General features: G+C 35.8%; 1 protein-coding gene across 2 annotated transcripts in view; it reads left to right on the top strand.

Moving 5' to 3' along the window:
- The window catches only part of LOC106870618 (uncharacterized), a 72,636-nt gene that overhangs the window by 37,501 nt on the left and 12,612 nt on the right, over positions 1-22,523 (top strand). For both annotated transcript variants that reach the window (XM_014916761.3, XM_014916752.3), the window contains exons 13-18: positions 2,178-3,498; positions 9,086-9,249; positions 9,948-11,472; positions 18,030-18,193; positions 19,290-21,426; positions 22,207-22,397. In XM_014916761.3, the coding sequence (XP_014772247.1) occupies positions 2,178-3,498; positions 9,086-9,249; positions 9,948-11,472; positions 18,030-18,193; positions 19,290-21,426; positions 22,207-22,397 (5,502 nt within the window). The remainder of the gene's footprint in view (positions 1-2,177; positions 3,499-9,085; positions 9,250-9,947; positions 11,473-18,029; positions 18,194-19,289; positions 21,427-22,206; positions 22,398-22,523) is intronic.

The following is a 22,523-nucleotide window of genomic DNA, read 5'->3' as shown; positions in this document are numbered from 1 at the left end:
TCTGTTAGATTTCTGCTTTGTATCAAAGAAGAAGGCTTTCCATCTCATTTTTCAAATAAACTCCTCTGTTTTTTTGATAAGACTCTTGAGGTATTGCCTCTGTGTCAGGATGGGTATATTTTTTAGAGAAAAATCCAATGGGTAAAGTTCCATTTCTTTCAGCTGTTTCTACTCCCTACTTGTGGAGAGTCACTCAAACTTTCTAAAAGAGGAGCGGGTTACACCAGAGTAAGCACATAAATGCAAAACAAGGTGGAAAAAATAGTACTTGAATACCAGAGGTAGAGTAATATGCTTTATTAAAAAGCAGCAAAAATATCACAAAATCTGTTACTCAGAGTTTCACATTCCTGTTCGTCGGACAGTTTTGTTTAGAATGTAACAAAAATAAGGTTATAAGCAAACATATACAATTAGTTTAATAGATACACTTTTGAAAATGGTTTTGTTTCATTGGTCCTTTCAACTAACAGTCTTTACAATGACCTGTTGCATGCAATGAACAAATTTCAGTATAAAATCATCTTATTATAAAATCAAAAAAAAAACATAAATCAAAAAGGACAGAGTCTAACAAAAGACCTATGAAATGTAATCTTTGTCTCTCAGAAAAGTTCTTCATATATATGTGCTATGCTGGATAGGTAATGTCAGTGTGCATGTGTGACAGCGTGTAAATGATTTAAGAGGAAAACTGGGTATAACAGGCATCATATGTTTTGTGCAAGAGAGAAGACTGTACTGCTTTGGTCATGTGATGCATATGAATGTGGACAGTTGTGTAAAGAAGTGCCAAAATCTAATTGTGGAGGGTACCTATGAAAGAGGTAGACCCAAGAATATGTGGGATGAAGTGGTGAGAAAGGATCTTCAGACTCTGGGCCTCACTGAGGAAATGACAAGGGACCAGGAGATGTGGCAATTTACTGTACTTGATAAGATTTGTCAAGCTAAGTAAAATCGCTGTCTTCCTCATACACAGGCTTGTCCTTTTAGCTCTTTCTCTCTCTCTCTCTCTCTGTATATATATATATATATATATATATATATATATATATATATAAACACACACACATATATTTTCCACCTTACCCCCCCCCCCCCCTACCCCCCATTGCATCCTCTTTCTCACTTTTTATCCTAACACTCAACTCTTTTTATGATTCCTGTTTTCCCCATCATTGATAGTCACTCTCCATCATTTCATCTGCTATACTCATACTGCAGTACTACCAACCAGCACACTCTTTATCCCTGGTTACATTTATTGTTACCCAACACTTGCTCTTGCCTTCATCTTACTACACCTCTTGGATACCCTCTAACTCTTCTTTCTCACTCTGTTCTTGCTGTGTTTACCCACTGCTCTCCCTACCTCACCCCACAGTTCCCATCTGAGATGCTGTCTCTGCTTTCACACTTTGCTCTTCCTCTTCTTCTCTACATCCATGGTACCCTCTTGCTCTCTTTCCCTCATTGCTTTCACTGTGCTCACCCACTACTCCCCCATCCTCTGCCTCATTTTCTCTCATTGTTCTTTCAGGTTTTTTTTACCTCTTCAACACCCCTTGAAGCATTCCCTTTCCCTCTCTGGCCTACCCCCAATGACCCCTACACTTCTCTTTCCTTCAGTGACCTTCCCAGGATCCTCACCACACTTGTCTGTTTCTCTCTTTCTGTCCCTTTCTCCTCACATCTTCTACCCATATTTGCCCTTATAATGTGGGATACCCCTGGAACCATCAAACAATCCACTCAATCACTTTTCCACTTCGTCACCCTTTCTTTTCCTCTGTTTTCTCCCTTCTTCACTCAACATTTTTTGCTACCCTGTCACAACTATAAATCTGTTTTTCTCATCTTACTTTACCCTTTCTCCTCACCCGACCTAGAATAATTGCACTATCTTTTTTATTCTCCCTCAATTATAGGAGTCACTTTAAGCCCTTAATTTTACTCATTCAGATCCTTTTGATCCATTCAATCCATGACAGTATGGAAGATGGATGTTCACTGATGAGGATGATAATGACGAAGACAACAACGATGACAATGACAACAACAACGACGATGACAATGATTGTTTATTCATTTATAAATATATATTTAATTTTATTCTATTATTTAAATTGTATATATATTATAGTTAAAGTGGGTTTTTTTTTTCTTTATTGTAGTCACAGTGCTTGGAGTTGCAAGAAGAATCTGTAAGCCTGAAATTGAACAAGGATTTATTTCAAAATGAGGTGGAAAAAGAGAATAGTGAACATGATAATGCACAGCACCAAATTTTGGATAAACAGCTCACTATTGAGATACTGAAAGAAGATCTTGAATCTATTTGTGTAAGGGATTCTAATTGGCAACAGATTGAAGCAATATACAAATCAGAACAACAACACCAAATGAAGGTTACTTCAGTAAAATCTTCTATACAAAATTTTGCTCAGAAAATTGTTCATGCTACTAAGACTAATATTTCAACAGAAAATACAGAATTTAAAAAAGTAAAATTGCTACTGGAAGAAAATGCAGCCATTAAAAAGGAACTGGCAAAACAGTTTAAGGAACTTACAGGAGAAAAACAGGATGTCTTTGAAAAATTAGAGCTAGAAACTACAGATTCCAAAGAGCTTGTAACTGTTTTAAAACCTAAACTAGAAACTGCAAGTCAAAATTCCATTGAACAAAAAAGTAAATTAAAGGGTGATTTTGAAGAACTAACCAAAGTACATACTTTATCGTTGGAGGAAAGGTATTTGGAGACATTTAATGAAGTGGAACAAATCAGTGTACAACATTGTGAAAAGGACAAGAGAATCTATGAATTAACAAAATCCTTATCAGAAAAATCTTCACTTGTTGAGAAATATCTAAATTCAAATAATGAACTGACACAAATTATTACCAGCTTGAAAGAGAACGTTTCTGAGAAAGAAATTGAGACTAATTTACTGAAAAAGGAGTTAGAAGAAAAATCAAGCACCATCAGTGAGAAAGATGCTAAACTTGAAGAACTTACTTCTCTTGTTGGAGAGATGCAACAGACGGTCTCAGAAATCTCTCAGGAACATGTTTCTGAAATTATGACAATAGAAGAAAAATACAAAAATTTTAAAGATGTCCAGGTTGACCTTAGTCAAAAGGAAGAAGAATTGGCAAAACAAGCTGAATATTATTCAGTTGCTGCTGCTTCTGATAAAGTCTATGGGCAGTATGAGGCATCAATTAAAACCTATCAAAAACCAGTCTCAAATCTTTGTAATAAAGTGGAAAGCCAAAACAGACAAATCAAGTATCTCCATGAAGAAATATCAGATTTGAAAGTTAAAGCTAAACAGGAATACAATGAAATGAAGAGAAAGCTGAGCCAACATCTGAGTGAAAAAGATGAAGAGATGAAGGCTTCCAAGCAAGAAATGGCTAAAATACAAAATGCCTATGAAGATGAGATTACCAAGTGTAAGTCACTGGAGGAACAGATAAACAGGTTGAAAGGTAACCATAATAATGTGATAATGTCTTCGAAAGAATCTTTCTACTCCTCACTCCTATTTGTAATAGCTGTCAAGATAAGACTTGACATAATTCTTCTTTTCTGTTTTGTTTCAATAAAGCATATGAAGTAAACTTTGCAAAAAGAGTTTAACAAAAGAGAAACTAACAGGACTAATATAGAAAAACCAAATGGTAAAGCTACTCCAACTTCTGTAAAGTCAGATTTTTATAACATTGTACCAGTTTACACTTTAAGGGAGGTTAGAACAATATTGGTTATTGATCTATGTTGATATTTTCATGTAAGGATTTTCTGGGTGGGCTAAGAAATATAAGTATTTTATTAATTAGGCTGAATATAACAGGTGTATGACCAGGGCTTGTTTTCATTCCTTATGAGATGACATACAATAACAGCAACATATAAGTAATGTGGTTGACGTCTAATTTGTTATTTTGTCATCTTAGACATTAGTATTTTGAAGTAAAACATTGATAGGAAACGAGTTGAGTAGGGTATGGGTCTAGAAGATGGATTGGGTTAAGTGTTTAGTATAGTGTCCATTGATATGATATAGTGAAGGTTGTAAGAGGAAAAGAAAGGAATACATTGAATATGATTAAGTAGCAAATAATGTAGTTGCTTTCTTTTTTTATACATATATTCTTCTTCTTCTTCTTCTTCTTCTTTCTTCTCCTCCTCCTCCTCCTCCTCCTCCTTCCTCACTCCTATTTGTAATAGCTGTCAAGATAAGACTTGACATAATTCTTCTTTTCTGTTTTGTTTCCTTGTTTCTTTATTATGTAATCTGTATTTTGTCTCCTTGTAAATATATGTATCGAGTCTAACTATGTATGTATATGTATATATAGAATTAAGATATAAACTCAAATTAGGCAATCATACTCATATAGTTATAAATTTGACTTCAAATGTGTATACATATATTAATACACATTGACACATGAATGTTTTAAAAAATATTTATAAAATATAAATATATGTAAAAATACATGTAAATGAAACCCTTGTTAGATACATATGGAAGGAAGTGTGAGAATAAGAGAACTGTTAAAAAATTTTTGTACTAAAATTAAGAGTGGTTAAGAGTTTCAGTTAAAAGATCCATAGAGTTCAATGTGTTTTTTAAAAATATATAAATGGTATATAAGGTATATATGGAAGTCCACTTTCTACGGTCGTTTCCAGACTTCATCTCCTGGTAGAAAAATTTATAAAAAATCTTACAAACCATGCAGACAATGTCCCCTTCATCAGGAAAGGTATCCTCATAAAATCACATTCAATTTTTTTTATTGCTCACTGGGGATCAACAAAGAGGGGATGATACAATTGACAGGGTCGAATGATTTAACAATGAGACGTGTGATTTAAAACAAATTTCTGATATAATAAAATCGAATGAAATTAGACAAACAAAATCACATGTACAATGGAGTTGGGGAATGGATTCTGCTTGGAAATCACAAGCTCCATTCCACCACTCAGACTCTGTAACTCCTTTATGTAGTATTCATAATGGTACGTCCATTCTCAACATTCGTACTACACTCTTCCATCTTTACGCAAACACAACAGCTGACAGGCATCTTCTCTCCAGCCCTATCTTCCTTTTCAGATGAAAGGTGAAAAAAGTCACCAATGTAGGGCCAGAGATGAAATTGCCGGTCACACATCCTTTCATTCTAGTTTTCCATACAGTCTCTTTTGCAATTGCTACTACAATGAGAAAACAGTTCTTACCTTCTTTACTTAAAGAGGCAGGTGGGTTAATTTTTACAATTGACTCAGCAGACAGCTGTACTCTTCCAACACTTGGCAACAGATGTTCAATAAGTCCACAGATCCAACACACCCAAACAATGCACAATCACATTGAGGATGGTTTCTCTATCCTGCACACATCTTGGGCAAGTCAGTGAGATGGGGCAGCCATGCCTTGCGAGCTTATCCTGGAAAGGAAAGGCTTCTTGGTAACATTGTCAGGTCAGGGACTTCTGAAAATTATCCAGGGTCCTCAACTCAAATGTTCTTCAGAATAGGCTGGTGAGATGATTATCATTGAGGCCCAGGATCTCCCCTAAGGTATCATCATGCTTCAACTCTACCATCCCTCTATAGAATGATGCAGTTGAACCATCACTGATGGCATTGCCCAAGTGATAGAATAGTACAAGTGCCTTTGCATACATCTTTGCGAACTGGCAACAGAATGGATTCATTCCCAGATCTGTATGCCAGGGAGTGGTGAGGCTGGTTAGAAAGAACCCAAACAAGGGAGACTCAGTAGATAATTTTCGGCCCATCATTCTGTTAAATACAGAGTTAAAGATTTTGGCCAGGGTTTTAGCAAAAAGGTTGGTGCATGTCATGGATGGTCTAGTTGGGATGCACAAACCTGTGCCATTCCTGACAGATCCATTCAGGACAATCTCCATCTTATACGCTATACCTTAGAGGGGAATAATAGCAAATCTGGCACGAGTGGGGCACTACTCCATTTAGACCAAGCTAAGGCTTTTGATAGAGTTGATCATTGGTACCTGGTGTCAGTTTTTGCGGTGTTTGGCTTGGGACCGGAAATCCTTAGGTTGATCATTGCTATGTATGGCAACATCGACTCAATTGTTTGAGTGAATGGTTTCCTCTCAAAGCCATTCTACATCAAATGCCCGGTTTGCCAAGGGTGTCCCCTCTCCCCACTTTTGTATGTATTGTCTCTTGAACCATTACTGCAAAAGCTCAAGGTGCTGAGGGGCATCCCGAGAGAACCAGGATGTGGAAAATCAGTAACAACATACGCGGATGATATCACCATCATCGTATCTGAAGAGGAACACCTACAGAGGGTAGGCAATGCCATTAAGGAATATGAGATGGTGGCAGGAGCAAAGGTAAATCTTGAGTAGTCAATCGGCTTGCAACTTGGCACCTGAAGGGGCAATTTGATACCTCTTAAAGCGTTGTGTGATGTTGGACGGAGGGTCCGATTAAACTGCTAGCGGTCTGGTTTGGACCAGATATCCAAATAGAGAAGAATTGGTGGTATCAAAATATCAAGCTGAGTGACCCACCTAACCCAGACCTAGTCTGGGCAGTAGTTATCACTGAAAGGGAGGGCAGAGGTTGCCAATGTGTTTATGGCATCAGTGATTATTTACCACTGAACTGTTGTGCTGACCAAGTTGGAATGACTGCTCTTTCGCTTTTTATGGAAGGGCAAAAGACCACTTGTGAGGCCCTCTATCTGCTGCCAACAACCGTTAAAGAGTTGGCTGATGCCATGGCTGGTGATGCACTGAGGCTGAGGCATCTGTGGCTCTGCCTGGCTGGTGAACAGGTGTGGTCTCTGCTTGCTAAATCAACATTTCCCAAGTTCACACATTTTTGTGGACTGGAATCCTGGGTCTATTGTAGAAGTTGGGCACTTGGTACATGGAGTGCTGAAGGGTTCTTGTACTTTTCTTTCACTTGGGCAATGCTAGTAGTGGCAATTCAACTGTGTCATTCTATAGAAGGTTAGTAGAGTTGAAGTGTGGTGATACCTTAGGGGAGACCCTAGGCCTTGACAATGATCATCTCACCAGTCTGTTCCAAAGAACATTCAGGCCGGGGTCCCTGGATCATTTCCAGTAATCCCTGGCCTGGCAGTGTTATCAAGGCACCTTACCTGTCCAGGATAAGCTTGCAAGGCATGGCTGCCCCATCTCACTGACTTGCCCAAGATGTTTGCAGGATAGGGAAACCATCTTCAATGCGATTGTGCAACGTTTGGGTGTGTTGGATCTGTGGACTTATGTTGAACAACTGTTGTCAAGTGTTGGAAGAGTACAGCTGTCTGCTGAGTCAATTGTAAAAATTGACCCACCTGCCTCTTTAAGTAAAGAAGGTAAGATTTGTTTTCTTATAGTAGTGGCAGTTGCGAAAGAGACTGTATGGAAAACTAGAATGAAAGGATTTGCGACTGGCACCTTCGTCTCTGGCCCTGCAATGGTGAATCTTTTCATTTTTCATCTGAAAAGGAAAATGGGGCTGGAGAGGAGATGCCTGTCAGCTGTTGTGTTTTGGAAAAGATGGAAGAGTGTGGTATGGATGTTATGAATGAATAAACCCACATGAATATCCCATAAAGGATTTACCTAAGGTATCAGTGGTGGCATGGGTCTTGTGGGGTCAAAACAGAACTTGTGTCCCCACTTCATTGTTTTGTATCTTGTGTTTATATATACATCCGATTTTATATGTCATTAATTTTTAAACACTTTCATCTCTTTGTAAACCATCTGACCCCATCAAATTGTATTGTCCCATCTTTGTTGACCCCTAGAGGGTAATAAAAAAAATAAGAATGTGGTTTTATGAGAATACTTTTTCTGATGAGGAGGACATTGTCCGCATGATTTGTAAGATTTTTTATTAATTTTTCTACAAGGACATGAACTCTGGAAACGGCCGTAGAAATTGGACTTCCTCGAACTGTATTATATATACCTTATATACCATTTATATATTTTTAGAAAACACATCGAACTCTATGGATCTTTTAATTGAAACTCTTTACCGCTCTTAATTTTAGTACAAAAAATTTTTTATCAGTTCTCCTTTTCTCAAACTTCCTTCCATATGTATCTCACATGAATTTTATTTACATGTATTTTTATGTATATTTATATATTTATATTTTATAAATATTTTAAAAAATATTGATATGTATCGATATGTATTAATATATGTATATGTATTTTAAGTCGAATTTATGACTGTATGAGTATGATTATCTAATTTGAGTTTATATCTTAATTCTTATCTTTTGTCTAGGGTTTGACTCGAGCACTTCTTAAGCAGTTCTATATTTTTCATAAGAAAGAACAATATATTATATATATATATATATATATATATATATATATATATATATATATGCAACCCCATGTAAAATTGAATTTAGTACTGGAAATTGTAGTTGTGGCTGATGCCAGTGCCATCTGACTGGCTCCCGTGCTGGTGGCACACAATAAGCACCATTGATGCGTGGGTTGTTGTCAGTGCCTCCTGTCTGGCTCCTGTAAAAAGCACTATCCGAACGTGGTTGATGATAACACTCAGCCCCGTCCCGACTGGCTCCTGCGCCAGTAACACGTAAAAAGCACCATCCGAATGTGGCTGATGCCAGTGCTGCTTGACTGGCTCCTGTGCCGGTGGTATGTAAAAAGCACCCACTACACTCTAGGAGTGGTTGGCATTAAAAAGGGCATCCAGCTGTAGAACCATTGCCAGATCAGACTGGAGCCTGGTGCAGCTTCCTGGCTTGCCAGTCCCCAGTCAAACCATTCAACCCATGCCAGCATGGAAAGTGGACGATAAATGAGGATGATGGTGATGATGATGATGGCTGGGTCTCCAAAAGTAGATTTGCATTCCTCATATGACTGTGGTTTAAAATGTTCTAACTTCATTGTAAACAATGTTTAATTGTAAAAGTTCTTGCAGTGGGCCTTGATGGATAATGGACAGAAGTGTCATGTATATGATGAATGTTAGTTAATAAATAATTTTGATTTTCAGAAAACCCACTATCTGAAGAAAATGTGAGTGTTATAACAGACCATTTAATAACTGAATTGAAGAGTGAATTGGGAAACATCAAGCCAACATGGATTGATCCAGATATTCATAAACAGTTAAAGATTGGTCCTTCAAAACCTACTTCTGAACAAGACATTTTAGAAGTAAGATTCTTTCTGAATATGTTTAATATTAGAAGTATGTATAGTATTTGTGGTCATTAGCCTCAGCTCTGCCTTAATCAAGCAGTCCATTGATTAATCCTTTAGCATTTAAACTGACCATATCTGACCCAAATATTATATCTGTTTTATGTTTAAACCTGCCAGATCTTGTTCCTCACACCTACCCCCACAATGTCAGTTATAAAAATAAATAATCACATCATCAAAATTTTAAAACGATGAGATAATGCATGATTAAATTATAATCAATATGAATAAATAAGCATTACATTTGACAGTAATTTGAAGCTAAGGGTTAAAAGTTTTCCAGTCATGATTATCTTGTCTCTAGTCATATACAGTATATCTAGAACTGCATTATATTCCTTTATTTTGTAATATGGTAGGGTCTAATATGTACATATATTTTCTCAATATCTTAACATTAGTTTTTCAAGTGACTTCAGTTCAACTGGAGGCATTCTAATTTTTTATTACCAAATAGTGAAATCTACAATGCACTTAATAATGGTTTAGTTAAATTCCTGTATTACCATTTTCACAGTAACACTTCATTTCAGTTATTTACAGTTAAACTTTATTCTTTATTCACATTTAGTTCACTATGAAAATAATTCAATGCTACTCTATCTAAATTTTAAGATATATATTTTTATCATTTTTTAATTATATTTTAGTCAAAATCATTGAAGTTGTGGGAAGAATCTCTAAATCTGAAACCCAACAATGATTTAATACTGCAAAAAGATCTTGAATCTATTTGTGTGACAGAATCTAATTGGCAGCAAACTGAAGCAAAATACAAATCAGAACTTCAACAAAACCAAGGAAGAGTTGCTCAAGTAAAATATTCTCTGCAGGACATTCTAGACAAAATTATTCATGCAGTGGAGGCCAGTATTTTGACAGAAAATATGAACTTACCCACTAAGGAAAATAGTGTTGCTAGTTTCTTGCCTCAGAAACTATGTCATTGTGTTGAAGAAACTTCAAATGATTGTGAATGTTTACAGATCCAAGTTAGTTCTCAGTCAGCACATCTTGAAGAAATAAATGAGAACCTGAGTAGTCTGTTAAAAAATTGGTTTAAAGACATTGTCTTGGAATACAAAAAATTGCAAGATACATTAGTGGAGCAAGAAAAAGCACTTGAAAGTTACGCAATAGCAAAACAGTCATTGGAAGAAACCAAAGCTGCCTTAGAAAAACAACTTGATTGCATTACAGTATTAAAATCTCAACTGGAGGAAAATGCAGCAAATAAGAAGGAACTGACAAAGCTGCCTGAGGAACTTGCAAGAGAAAAACAGAACATTTTAGAAAAATTAGAGCTAGAAATTGCAGATTCCAAAGAGCTTGTAACTACTTTTAAACCTAAACTAAATCAAAATGTCATTGAACAAGAAAGTAAATTAAAGGGTGATTTTGAAGAACTAACCAAAGTACATACTTTATCATTGGAGGAAAGGTATTTGGAGACATTTAAAGAAGTGGAACAAATTGGTGTACAACTTGGTGAAAAGGACAAGAGAATCTGTGAATTAACAAAATCTTTATCAGAGAAATCCTCACTTGTTGAGATTTATCTGAATTCAAATAATGAACTGACACAAATTGTTACCAGCATGAAAGAGAACGTTTCTGAGAAAGAAATTGAGACTAATTTACTGAAAAAGGAGTTAGAAGAAAAATCAGGTACCATCAGTGAGAAAGATGCTAAACTTGATGAACTTACTTCTCTTGTTGGAGAGATGCAACAGAAGGTCTCAGAAATCTCTCAGAAACATTTTTCTGAAATGATGACAATGGAAGAAAAATACAAAAATTTTAAAGATCTCCAGGCTAAGCTCAGTCGAAAGGAAGAAGAATTGGCAAAACAGCAAGCTGAATATTATTCAGTTGCTGCTGCTTCTGATAAAGTCTATGGGCAGTATGAGGCATCAGTGAAAACCTATCAAAACCTAGTCTCAAAACTTTGTGACAAAGTGGATAACCAAGATAAACAAATTGTATGTCTTCTGGAACAAATGTCAGATATGAAACTAAAAGCTGAACAAGAATACAATAAAATGAAGAAAGAACTAACTGAAGATAATGAAGAAGTGAAAGTTTCCAAACAAGAATTGATTAAAATCCAAAGAGCCTGTGAAGAAGCAATTGTGAAGAGTAAATCACTGAAAGAGCATCAAAACATGTTGGAAGGTAACCATAATGCTAAAATAATTCTTGAAAGAATCTTTCCAATCTGAAAATTTATATTTTTATTTCATTACAGTTTCTACTATTTAAGGAAAGACAATAGTACAGATAATTATTTTTACTTTATTTCCATACAGTTAGTGTCTCTACATTCTCACACAGTTTACTATATTATCTACTTGGGTATGATTCTTAATCACATTGAATGCATTGGTTCTTGTCCGATCACCAAAGTTAAGCAACATTGAGCCTAGTTAATACTGAGATGGGTAACCACTTGGAAAACCTAGGTGCTGTAAGCCTCTCACACTTTTTAGGCACAAGTGTGGCTGTGTGGTAAGAAGCTTGCTTCCCAATCACATGGTTCTGGGTTTAGTCCCACTGCATGGCACCTTGGACAAGTGTCTTCTACTATAGCCTCGGGCTGACCAAAGCCCTGTGAATGGATTTGGTAGATGGAAACTGGAAGAAGCCCATTGTGTGTATGTGTGTGTGTGTGTGTGTGTGTGTGTCTTTTTTGTACCCCATCACTGCTTGATAACTGGTGTTAGTGTATTTACATTCTGTAACTTAGCTGCTTGGCAAATGAGACCAATAGAATAAGTAGCTGGTTTAAAGAAAGTAAGTACTGGAGTCAATTCATTTGACTAAAAAATTCATCAAGGCAGTGCTCCAGCATGGCTGCATTTTAACGACTGAAACAAGTAAAAAATAAAAGATAGTATTATATAAATATCACATGCTATATTTTCTCCAGTCACTGAATGCCTCAGTCATATTTTTATGGTTAGTTACTATAAAGGAAATACTTTCATAAATGACTCAAGCTAAACACACTTTGCTTATTAGTTTCAGATGTATTATTGCAACCTGCTATATGGTTCAAATTATAGATAATGACATTATTTTTTTAATATTTCAAGAGATGACAATTATTTTCACAGTACTCAGCTGCTTTTTTTTATTTAGAATTATTGTAGCACTGACACAAAATTAAACACAATTTTCTTTTAACTATACTTAGTTGAGGCAACATGAAGAGAACTTACAAGTAACCAGCTCACAGGTCATAAGTTGGCACCAGATTATTTGGGAAAGTTATCAAACAGAGACAGGATTCCTGTCCAGAAGAAGACTTATCTCTCTCTTCTTCATTCCATGAAATTGTATCTAACTACTTGTACTACTACCAGATAATTGGATAGGGCATGGTTTGTTACCTTTTGTTAAGATTTGGTGGGTGCAATATCAGTGAAGCATATACATATAAATATATATTTCTTTATTGCCCGCAGGGGGCTAAACATAGAGGGGACAAACAAAGGGATTAAGTCGATTACATCGACTCCAGTGCATAACTGGTACTTATTTAATTGACCTCGAAAGGATGAAAAGCAAAGTCAACCTCAGCGGAGTTTGAACTCAGAATGTTAAGACACGAAATACCGCTAAGCATTTCGCCTGGCGTGCTAATGATTCTGCCAGCTCGCTGCCTTATACATATACATATAAATATAGACACAAGCATGGCTGTGTGGCTGATAAATTCACTTTGGAAGCACACAGTTAGGGGATCAGTCCCACTGTGTAGACAGTTAGGTGGTGTCCTTTATTATATCCAAGGGTTAACAAACACCTCATGATTGAAATTGGCAGGCAGAAACTGAAGAAACTTATTGAATATGTATATGTGAAGATGATGATCATACATACACACATGCACGCACACACACACACACACACACACACACACACACACATGCAATTGAAGCAGCTTTAAATTAAAAGAGCTATGTAACATAATTAATATATATACACCATTGACAGGCAAGATGTTTGCAGCCACATACCTAGATGAAATTTCTCACTTCCAGTATAGGAAACTGAATATATCTTGTGCTTTTAACACAGCATATTTTTATCTCATAAAAACCACAGTCTCTTGCCTGTCAATGTTTTAGATACATTAAGTATAACACATAGGTGACTATTTAAATTTAATGCTGCTTTGATTGTGCATACCAGATTTTTATTCAACCCAAGTGACTAATTGCAATATCAGTGAATGTGTTACCTTTTATCTTTTACTTGTTTCAGTCATTTTGACTACAGATATGCTGGGGTACTTCCTTGAAGGGTTTTTTAGTCGAACAAATCAACTCTAGGACTTATTTTTCAAAGCCTAGAACTTATTCTATCAGTCTCTGTTGCTGAACCACTAAGTTACAGGGACATAAACATACTAACACCAGTTGTCAAGCAGTGGTGGGGGACAAACACAGACACAAAGACACACACATAGATATATACACATATATAGAATGGACTAAACACAACAGGGGAGATGTGGAATGGAGGGTCATTGAAGAAGTCACAGGTGTGTGATGAAAGATTTCCAGACAAGGAACATAAAATAAGAACAATAATAAACAAGTGAGGAATGAATACATAATGCATGTGTTTGTTTGGCAAGAAAAAAATGACCATCCTGAAATATAACAATATTTCACATCAGGAATCTTGCAAAACAAACACACGAACATGAAGGTGCATGACTCAGCAGTTAGAGCATAGAGCTCACAATCAAGAGGTTGTGAGTTTGATTCCTGGACTGAGCTGTGTGTTGTGTTCTTGAGCAAGACACTTTATTTCATGTTGCTCCAGTTCATTCAGCTATAGAAATGAGTGCAATATCACTGGTACCAAGCTGTATTGGGTTTTGTCATTCCCTTGGATTACATCAGTGGCACGGAGAGGGGAGACTGGTAAGCACGGGCGATTGTTGGTCTTCCATTAACAACCTTGCCTGGACTTGTGCCTCGGAGAGGAACGTTTGAGATGCAGTTCCATGGGCATTATATAAAGGGTAAAGGGTAAAGACCCCCTTTGGTCATGACTGGAGGGGGTCTTTACCCTTTACTCTTTATACATATACATATTCGATGGGCTTCTTTCAGTTTCCATCTACTAAATCCACTCAAGGCTTTGGTCAACCCAAGGCTATAGCTGAAGACACTTGCTCAAAATGCCATGCAGTGGGATTGAAGTCCGAACCACATGATTAGGAAGCAAGCTTCTTATCACACAGCTACACAGATGCTTATATTATTCACTGTTTCCTGTATTAGAGGAAACAAATTCTGTCTAGGCATGTGGTTGTGAGTACATGTCATTGACAAAGCCTGGATGTTGAACTGCATCTGGTGTTTTTACTAGCCACTACCTGGGCAATTTTTATGTTGTTTTTGTCGCAGCATGTTTATAAAAGATATTATCCCAAATGAAAACTGCAGTATCTTGCCTGTCAACATTATATATGCATTAAGTATGATATATAGATGGCTATATGTACATAGATAAATACATACATACACATGTGCATACATACATATGTGCATATGTACTAGATGCACACATACATGGATATATGCATATGTACATACATGCATACATATTTACATACATACCTACATGTATAACAAGAGGAAGATTAGAAACATGATGCCACGTTGGCTAGGATAGTGTGTATGTAAGAAGGTTCCAGATATAAGTGTTTACATGGATGTAAAGATAAATATCAGAAGACAATGTTTTTTATGCAAATGAACATCACAATTTATTTCGTGGTCACACATAAAGTGGTAGGTACATCAGAGTTAAGTGTTCAAGGCAACAGGGTGTAGTGAGACATGGGTCAATTTCTTAATAAACATCAAGGTAGTTAGATTCAGTACTTGGCTGTAAATCTAAAATATCCAATGAGTTTTGTAGTGGTTGTGAGGTGAGGTAAAAATCCCATAGGTGTATGAATGTTGTTTTCTGATGTGTTTACATCTCAATGTCTTCTCAGGAACTGATTCTTGCCTTTCAAAACTTGTGCTTCACCAATGGGTCATGTGTATCCTTCCACGGCCAGCAGTGATTGGATGTTTTGGGTGTAGCATGACTATGCTATGCCATCACAACAAAACAGTGCTAACATATCTTGCTATACATGCATACATACATGCATATGTACAAAACCATATACATACATACTTACATATGTACATATGTGCATACATTCATACATGCATACATACATACATGCATATGTGCTTACATATATGCATATGTACTTATGTGCATACATACATGCATAAATACATGCACACACATGCACGCACACACGCACGCGTGCACACGCACGCACACACACACACACATACGCACACACACACACGTGCACGCACAAACACACACACACACAAAAAACCCACATACAAAGTACACTGAAATTCAAATAATTTAACTTGGTTAACTTGAACTAAATGGGATGAAGTTATAAGTTTCATCAACTGTTATAACATTTCAATCATTGAGTGTTCATTTTAGTTGAAAACTTACAAGAAACAACATAGCTCATCGAACCTTACCTATATCTTATATTTGCATGATGTTAATATGGAACAAGAGCAGTCACTGCCATCTTGGATTAAAAATAAATGAAGAAATTAATAAATGGTAGTTGGTCAAAAGAGACATAAGTCACATGCAAGTTAGTGAAATTGTAGCAGTCATCCAGTCTATTCTTTTCACACATCTGTCCATTCTAGCATTCATACTTGTGGCTTCTACATCATTCATTGCATAGAGTATTACTGTGAGCAGCTATTACATACTCCTCTACATGTACAGTTTATGGGTATTAACATTAATGGATAATTGTCATCATTCACCATCATCATCATCATCATCATCATCATTTAACGTCCATTTTCCATGCTAGTATGGATTGGATGGTTTCTCAGGAGCTAGCAAGCCAGGCTTCACTGACTGTTTTAACATGGCTTTTACAACTGGATGCCTTCCTAATGCCAACCTCCTTACATAGTGGATTGAATGCTTTTTATGTGTCTCCAGCTCTGGTAAGGTCTGTTTTGGCATGGTTTTTACACTGGATGCCTTTCCTAATGCCAACCACTTTACAGAGTGACCTGGGTGCTTTTTACATGGCACCAACACTAGCAAATGAATAATAATGGGTTGTGGATAAAATAATGAATGAATTTGTGATCATACTGTATCATACAGCTCTCTTTGCTTGCCTTTTCACACATTCTCCCATTTATATCTTCATCCACTTGAGTACATTTGTCCTTGGGACACACTTGCATTCACGCTCATATTTATTGGCTGTACACTCGCACAGTATAAGATGGTTAGCATACATATTTCCACTATTTACATAGGGCCTCATGGAGGCAAGGGATGAGGTGGTGAAGCACGATCTTTGAATGCTGAGCCTCATGGAGGCATCAAGTGACTGAGACCTTTGGTGATATGCTGTGCTTGAGAAGACTCATCATTCCAAGTGAAGTCATAGTTGTGGCCATTGCCAGTATCATGTAAATGGTACCTGTGAAATCATAGTCGTGACTGTTGCCAATGTCATGTAAATGGCACCCATGCCAGTGGCATGTAAAAAGGATCCATTACACACTTCGAGTGGTTAGCATTAGGAAGGGTATCCAGCCATAAAAACTGTGCCAAATCAGACTGGAACCTGGTGCTGCTCTCTGACAGTTCCAATCAAACCATCTAACCCATGCCAGCATGGAAAGCGGATGTTAAATGATGATAATGATGTAAACATGTATAATAATATATTTTTCCTTGTCTGACATCACTTTGTTAGTCACTTAAGTGTTCATGCTTGTGTTATAACTGAAACCTTGTTTATATTCTTGCTCCGGCTTTTGAAGAGCCTGCGTGTGAGATGTATGGTACCCAAGGAATGCAGGCAGAGTGGGTGTAGTAAAATATGACAAAATAAAATGAATCAATATAAATAAATAATTGAGATGTAATCAACACAACTGCAAGGGATTATTTGGGGTGGCTTTAAAAGGGGTTGTAGTCATAGGGTTGTCACAGAGTTCATGAGCTTATTCAAAGTATTGAATAACTGGCACTCTGTTGGTTATGATGATGCGGGTTCCAGTTAATCCACTCAAGGGATCAGCCTGCTCATGAAATCAACATGCAAGTGACTGAGCACACCACGGACACACGTACCCATAACATAGTTGTCAGGGAGATCCAGCATGACACAGAATGTGAGAAGGCTGGCCCTTTTTTAAAATACAGGTACTACTCATTTTTGCCTACTGGATTGACTGGAGCAGTGTGAAATATAGTGTCTTGCTCAAGGATACAATGCACTGCTGGGAATAAAACTCAAGACTTTACGATTGTGGGCCAAATACCCTAACCACTAAACCACACACCAGTATATGTATAAATGTGAATATAAGTGGATGCTGTAGGTGAATACTTCATCTATAAGATGTCTCTAAAGTGCAATGGCTGCACTTGCCATGAGCAGCTACTCTTGTAATCTGTGGTGATTGCATGATCAGGAATATCAGGAATAGCATATCGTGGCAAAGCCAATGTGTGAATATAGACATTTTAGTATACCCACACACTCAGTTCATGTTAAAGTGGTTGATGACAGGAGTAATGTAGACGATGAATGTCAGTTAATGAACTATTTTGGGTTTTTTTTTAAATTTCAGAAAAACAACCAACTGGATATAGTATAAGTGTTGTAACAGACAATTTAATGACTGAATTGAAGAGAGAATTGGACAACATTAAGACAACATGGATTGCTCCAGATATTCATGAACAGTTAAAAGCTGATTTTTCAAAACTTACATGTGAACAAGACATTTTAGAAGTAAGATTCTTTCTGAATATGCCTGTTGTTGAAAGTGGGTACATTTTATTAATTAGGATTTAACCCTTTAGCATTTAATCCAGTCATATCTGGCCCAAATATTCTACTTGTTTTACGTTAAAACTGACCAGATCTAACCACTCTCATAACTACCCTACAATGTCATTCTAAAAATATACAAACACACCACTGAAATCTTGAAGCTACAAGATAATGTGTAATTAATTCAAAACAATGTGAATAAATAAGCAATACATTTGACAAAGAAATCTGAATGCTAAAGGGTTAAACTTTGTTTAGGTAGTTTTACTCAATCCTATCAAATTAAGGGTTACTGGTAGCATCTGTCATATCTGCTGAGCCTATGTGACAGTTTCAATGTGGTTGCTTGAACTGCTAGATATAGCAACCAAATCTCCCTTAAATCATATGCTGCTATCTTCAAAAAGAGAGACAATTGATAATGTGCTCCAAGATAAACTAAACATTTAAAGGATCATAACTAGAATGCCTTTAATCATAGGTCTGCTCAGTCAAGGTTGATTTGAAGCTATACAATAATAACAACTAGGTGAAGCTACGAAACCATAAATCCTGATCAGTTGGAAAGAAGAGAGAAGCAATAAACCACATTATGGAAGAGTTTGGTTGGTTGGTTGGTTGGTTGGTTGGGGTGTCAATTTGAATTCAAATTATGGTTACAGTTTAACATTTACTCAATTTTAAATAAATGAAAACCAATTTATCTGAAATTGAAGTGGTTTGAAGAGCTATATTAAATATATGATGGAAAATTATGTTAATTCCCCTTAAAAATTTATTCAAATTTCTAAAATTAATCTTGCAGTTGATATGATTCTACTGAAAACAATATAATCATATCTTTTGTTAGCTATTACTGAAGATATAATGGTCTTGATACTGCTTTAACAGTATATTCTAGTCTTGTTATTTTGATTAGTGTTACTTCAATTATTTAAATTCACATCTACACTTCACCTGGAAATATAAACATTTGTTTGTTTATTCAATCATAAATTTGTATAAATTAATTTTATGTATATGTTTTTTTAATAATTTTTCAATTATATCCTAGTCAAAATGGTTGAAGTTACATGATGACTTTCTGAGTTTGAAATCCAGCAATGATTTACTTAAGAATGAGATGGAAAAAATGAAAATTGAATATAATAATGCACAGTACCAAATTCTGGATAAACAGCAAACTATTGAGATAATGAAAAAAGATATTGAAAGAAAATCTCCAGTAAAATCTTCTATACAGAACTTTGCTGAGAAAATTGTTCATGCTACTAAGACTAAAATTTCAGCAGAAAATTCAGAGTTTGAAAGAGTAAAATTGCAACTGGAAGAAAATGCAGCCATTAAGAAGGGACTAGAAAAACAGTTCAAGGAACTTACAGGAGAAAAACAGGATGTTTTAGAAAAATTAGAGCTAGAAACTGCAGATTCCAAAGAGTTTGTAACTGATTTAAAACCTAAACTAGAAACTGTAAATCAAAATACCATTGAACAAGAAAGTAAATTAAAGAGTAATTTTGAAGAACTAACCAAAGTACATACGTTACTATTGAAAGAAAGATATTTGGAGACACTTAAAGAAGTGGAACAAATCGGTGTACAACTTTGTGAAAAGGACAAGAGAATCTGTGAATTAACAAAATCCTTATCAGTGAAATCCTCACTTGTTGAGAAATATCTAAATTCAAATAATGAACTAACACAAGTTGTTACCAGCTTGAAAGAGAATGTTTCTGAGAAAGAAACTGAGACTAATTTACTGAAAAAGGAGTTAGAAGAAAAGTCAGGCACCATCAGTGAGAAAGATGCTAAACTTGATGAACTTACTTCTCTTGTTGGAGAGATGCAACAGAAGGTCTCAGAAATCTCTCAGAAACATGTTTCTGAAATTGAAAAACTGCAAGAAAATCTCAAAGTGGAATATGAAGAGAAAATCTCTTCTATTACAAGTGAATATGTGAATAAAATAACCAGCAATTATATGTGTAAGTCTTTGATGGAAATAAAAGAAAAAGAACATTCAAAGGAATTGGAGACTACTAAAGAAATGTTACATCAAGAATACAACCAGAAGAGTTGCTGCCTTATTGAAGAATATGAAAAGAAATTAAAATCTGTCTCGGAGGACTTTGAGAAAAAATTATCCTCTGACTATGTTGCAGTTGGTGAGATTAATGAACAAAATAAAAAACATATCCAAGAAGTTATACAAATGAAAGAAAAACTTGAAGAATATGAAGGGAAAATAAAATCCCAAGATGAAGAACATAAAGAAGCTTTGCAAAAAGTAATGGTAGAATTTCAGGAAAATATCTCCAAAAATTATATCTCAAAAGAAGTATTTGAAGCTAAGCTAAAAGATGAGACCATAAAGTATACACAACTTGAACAGAAATTTGTTGAAGAAGAGAAATTACAGATAGTGTTGAAAGAACATGATGAAAAATTAGCTCAAGTTACTTTGAATTATGAAGAGAAAATAGCTACTGACTTTGTACCTCGACAAACATTTGAATGTGAACAGGAAAAGCATGTTACAGCTCTTCTAGAACAACAAACTTTCTATAAAAGGAAGTTAGAGTTACTTGATGAAGAGCACAAAATTTTCATTAATAATAAAGTAATTGAATTTGAAGATAATATTGCAACTAATTATGTGATGAGATCTGATTTTGACAATGTCCAAGCTAGGTTAAGTCAGAAGGAAAAAGAGTTCTCTAAACTACAAGCTGAATTTGATTTAGATGTTACTGCTTCTGACAATGTCAATGAACAGTATGAGACATCAGTAAAGACATATGAGAAAAAGGTCACAGAAATATGTAACAAAGTTGAGAGCCAAAACAGACAAATTGAATGTCTTCAAGAACAAATTGCAGAGATGACAGTAAAAGCTGAACAGGAATACACCGAAATGAAGAGAGAGCTGAGCCAAGATCTGAGTGATAAAGATGAAGAAATGAAGACTTCCAGGCAAGAAATGATTAAAATACAAAGTGCCTATGAAGATGAGATTACCAAGTGTAAGTCACTAGAGGAACAGATAAACAGGTTGAAAGGTAACCATAATAATGTGATAACTTCTTTGAAAGAATCATTCCAGTCTGAAATAAAGCATATGAAAGAAACTTTTCAAAAAGAGTTTTACAGAAGAGAAACTATCTACAAGACTGACCTCAAAAAACTAAATGGTAAACTTAATTCATCTTCTCTAAATTCTGTTTTTTGTTACATTGTACCATTCTGCTTTTTACGGAAAGACAACTCTCGCTATTTTTTACATTGATATTAGTGTTGGCTATTTACAATGAACAACATAAATATTTGCTGACTAGGAGAGAGGGAGACTGCTCAGAAATTATAGAAAGCTATTAGTGTGACAATGTGGTCAGCCCAAAAATATACAAAGTCATTTGCACAAATCTTGATCCTTATAATAGTACCTCTTACTTTCCAGACCTTATTTATATGGATTTACTATATCTGTGTGAAGGCACATGGCCTTCACACTTGACCTAATGTTTAGGCTTGATTCCTGAGCTAGGTGGTGCATTGTATCTTCAAGCAAAGTGCTTCATTTCACATTGTTTCAGTCTACTCAGATGAAAACACGTACCACCCTAGTTCTGGCACATTCCCTCTCTCTCTCTTCCTCCCTCTCTCCCTCCCCCTTCTCTCTCTGTCTTCAACTGTTACATCTTCCATGTTACACTGAGTCAATGGATGAGTGTGTCTATGCTTGCTTGTGACTACACAGACACCTAAAGCAACTAGCAAGAGTATGATACATGCTACCAGCCCATACTCACTTCCAAGTGACAGCTGTATTTTTTTGACATTTGTACATTTTGGACTAAGTATTTTATCAAAGTAATGTTTTCCCACTGTGAACAATATGATATAGAATTAAATTTGAATAGTTGCTTTTAACATTTACTCACCAAAAGTGTATTATGCTTTCTTTGTTACAGATTCCCATTTCCAAGAATTGACTTTATCACAAACCAAATGGAAGAAACTTAATGAGACTCAATGTGCTAACATAAGTAACTATGAGAAAATTGTGAGTGAGAAAGAACTTCAGGCTGCAAACATTAAGCAGCAACTGTTGTCTGAAATGGAAGCCAGAGCTGAGCTTGAAAAATATCTTGTTTCAAGCAAGGTACGTTCATTTGGTTCATTATCTCATAAGGAAAGATCCATTTGTTTGTTTTCTTTTTGTGTGCAATGAATGCAAACGGTTTTCAGTGGTTGAAAAGAATGAGATTTGGATGTGCTATGTTAATAT

This window comes from Octopus bimaculoides, chromosome 11 (genome assembly GCF_046866305.1).
Source record: "Octopus bimaculoides isolate indiv1 chromosome 11, ASM4686630v1, whole genome shotgun sequence".
In the NCBI taxonomy this organism is placed as follows: domain Eukaryota; kingdom Metazoa; phylum Mollusca; class Cephalopoda; order Octopoda; family Octopodidae; genus Octopus; species Octopus bimaculoides.
This window is presented reverse-complemented; position numbering and strand designations above follow the sequence as displayed.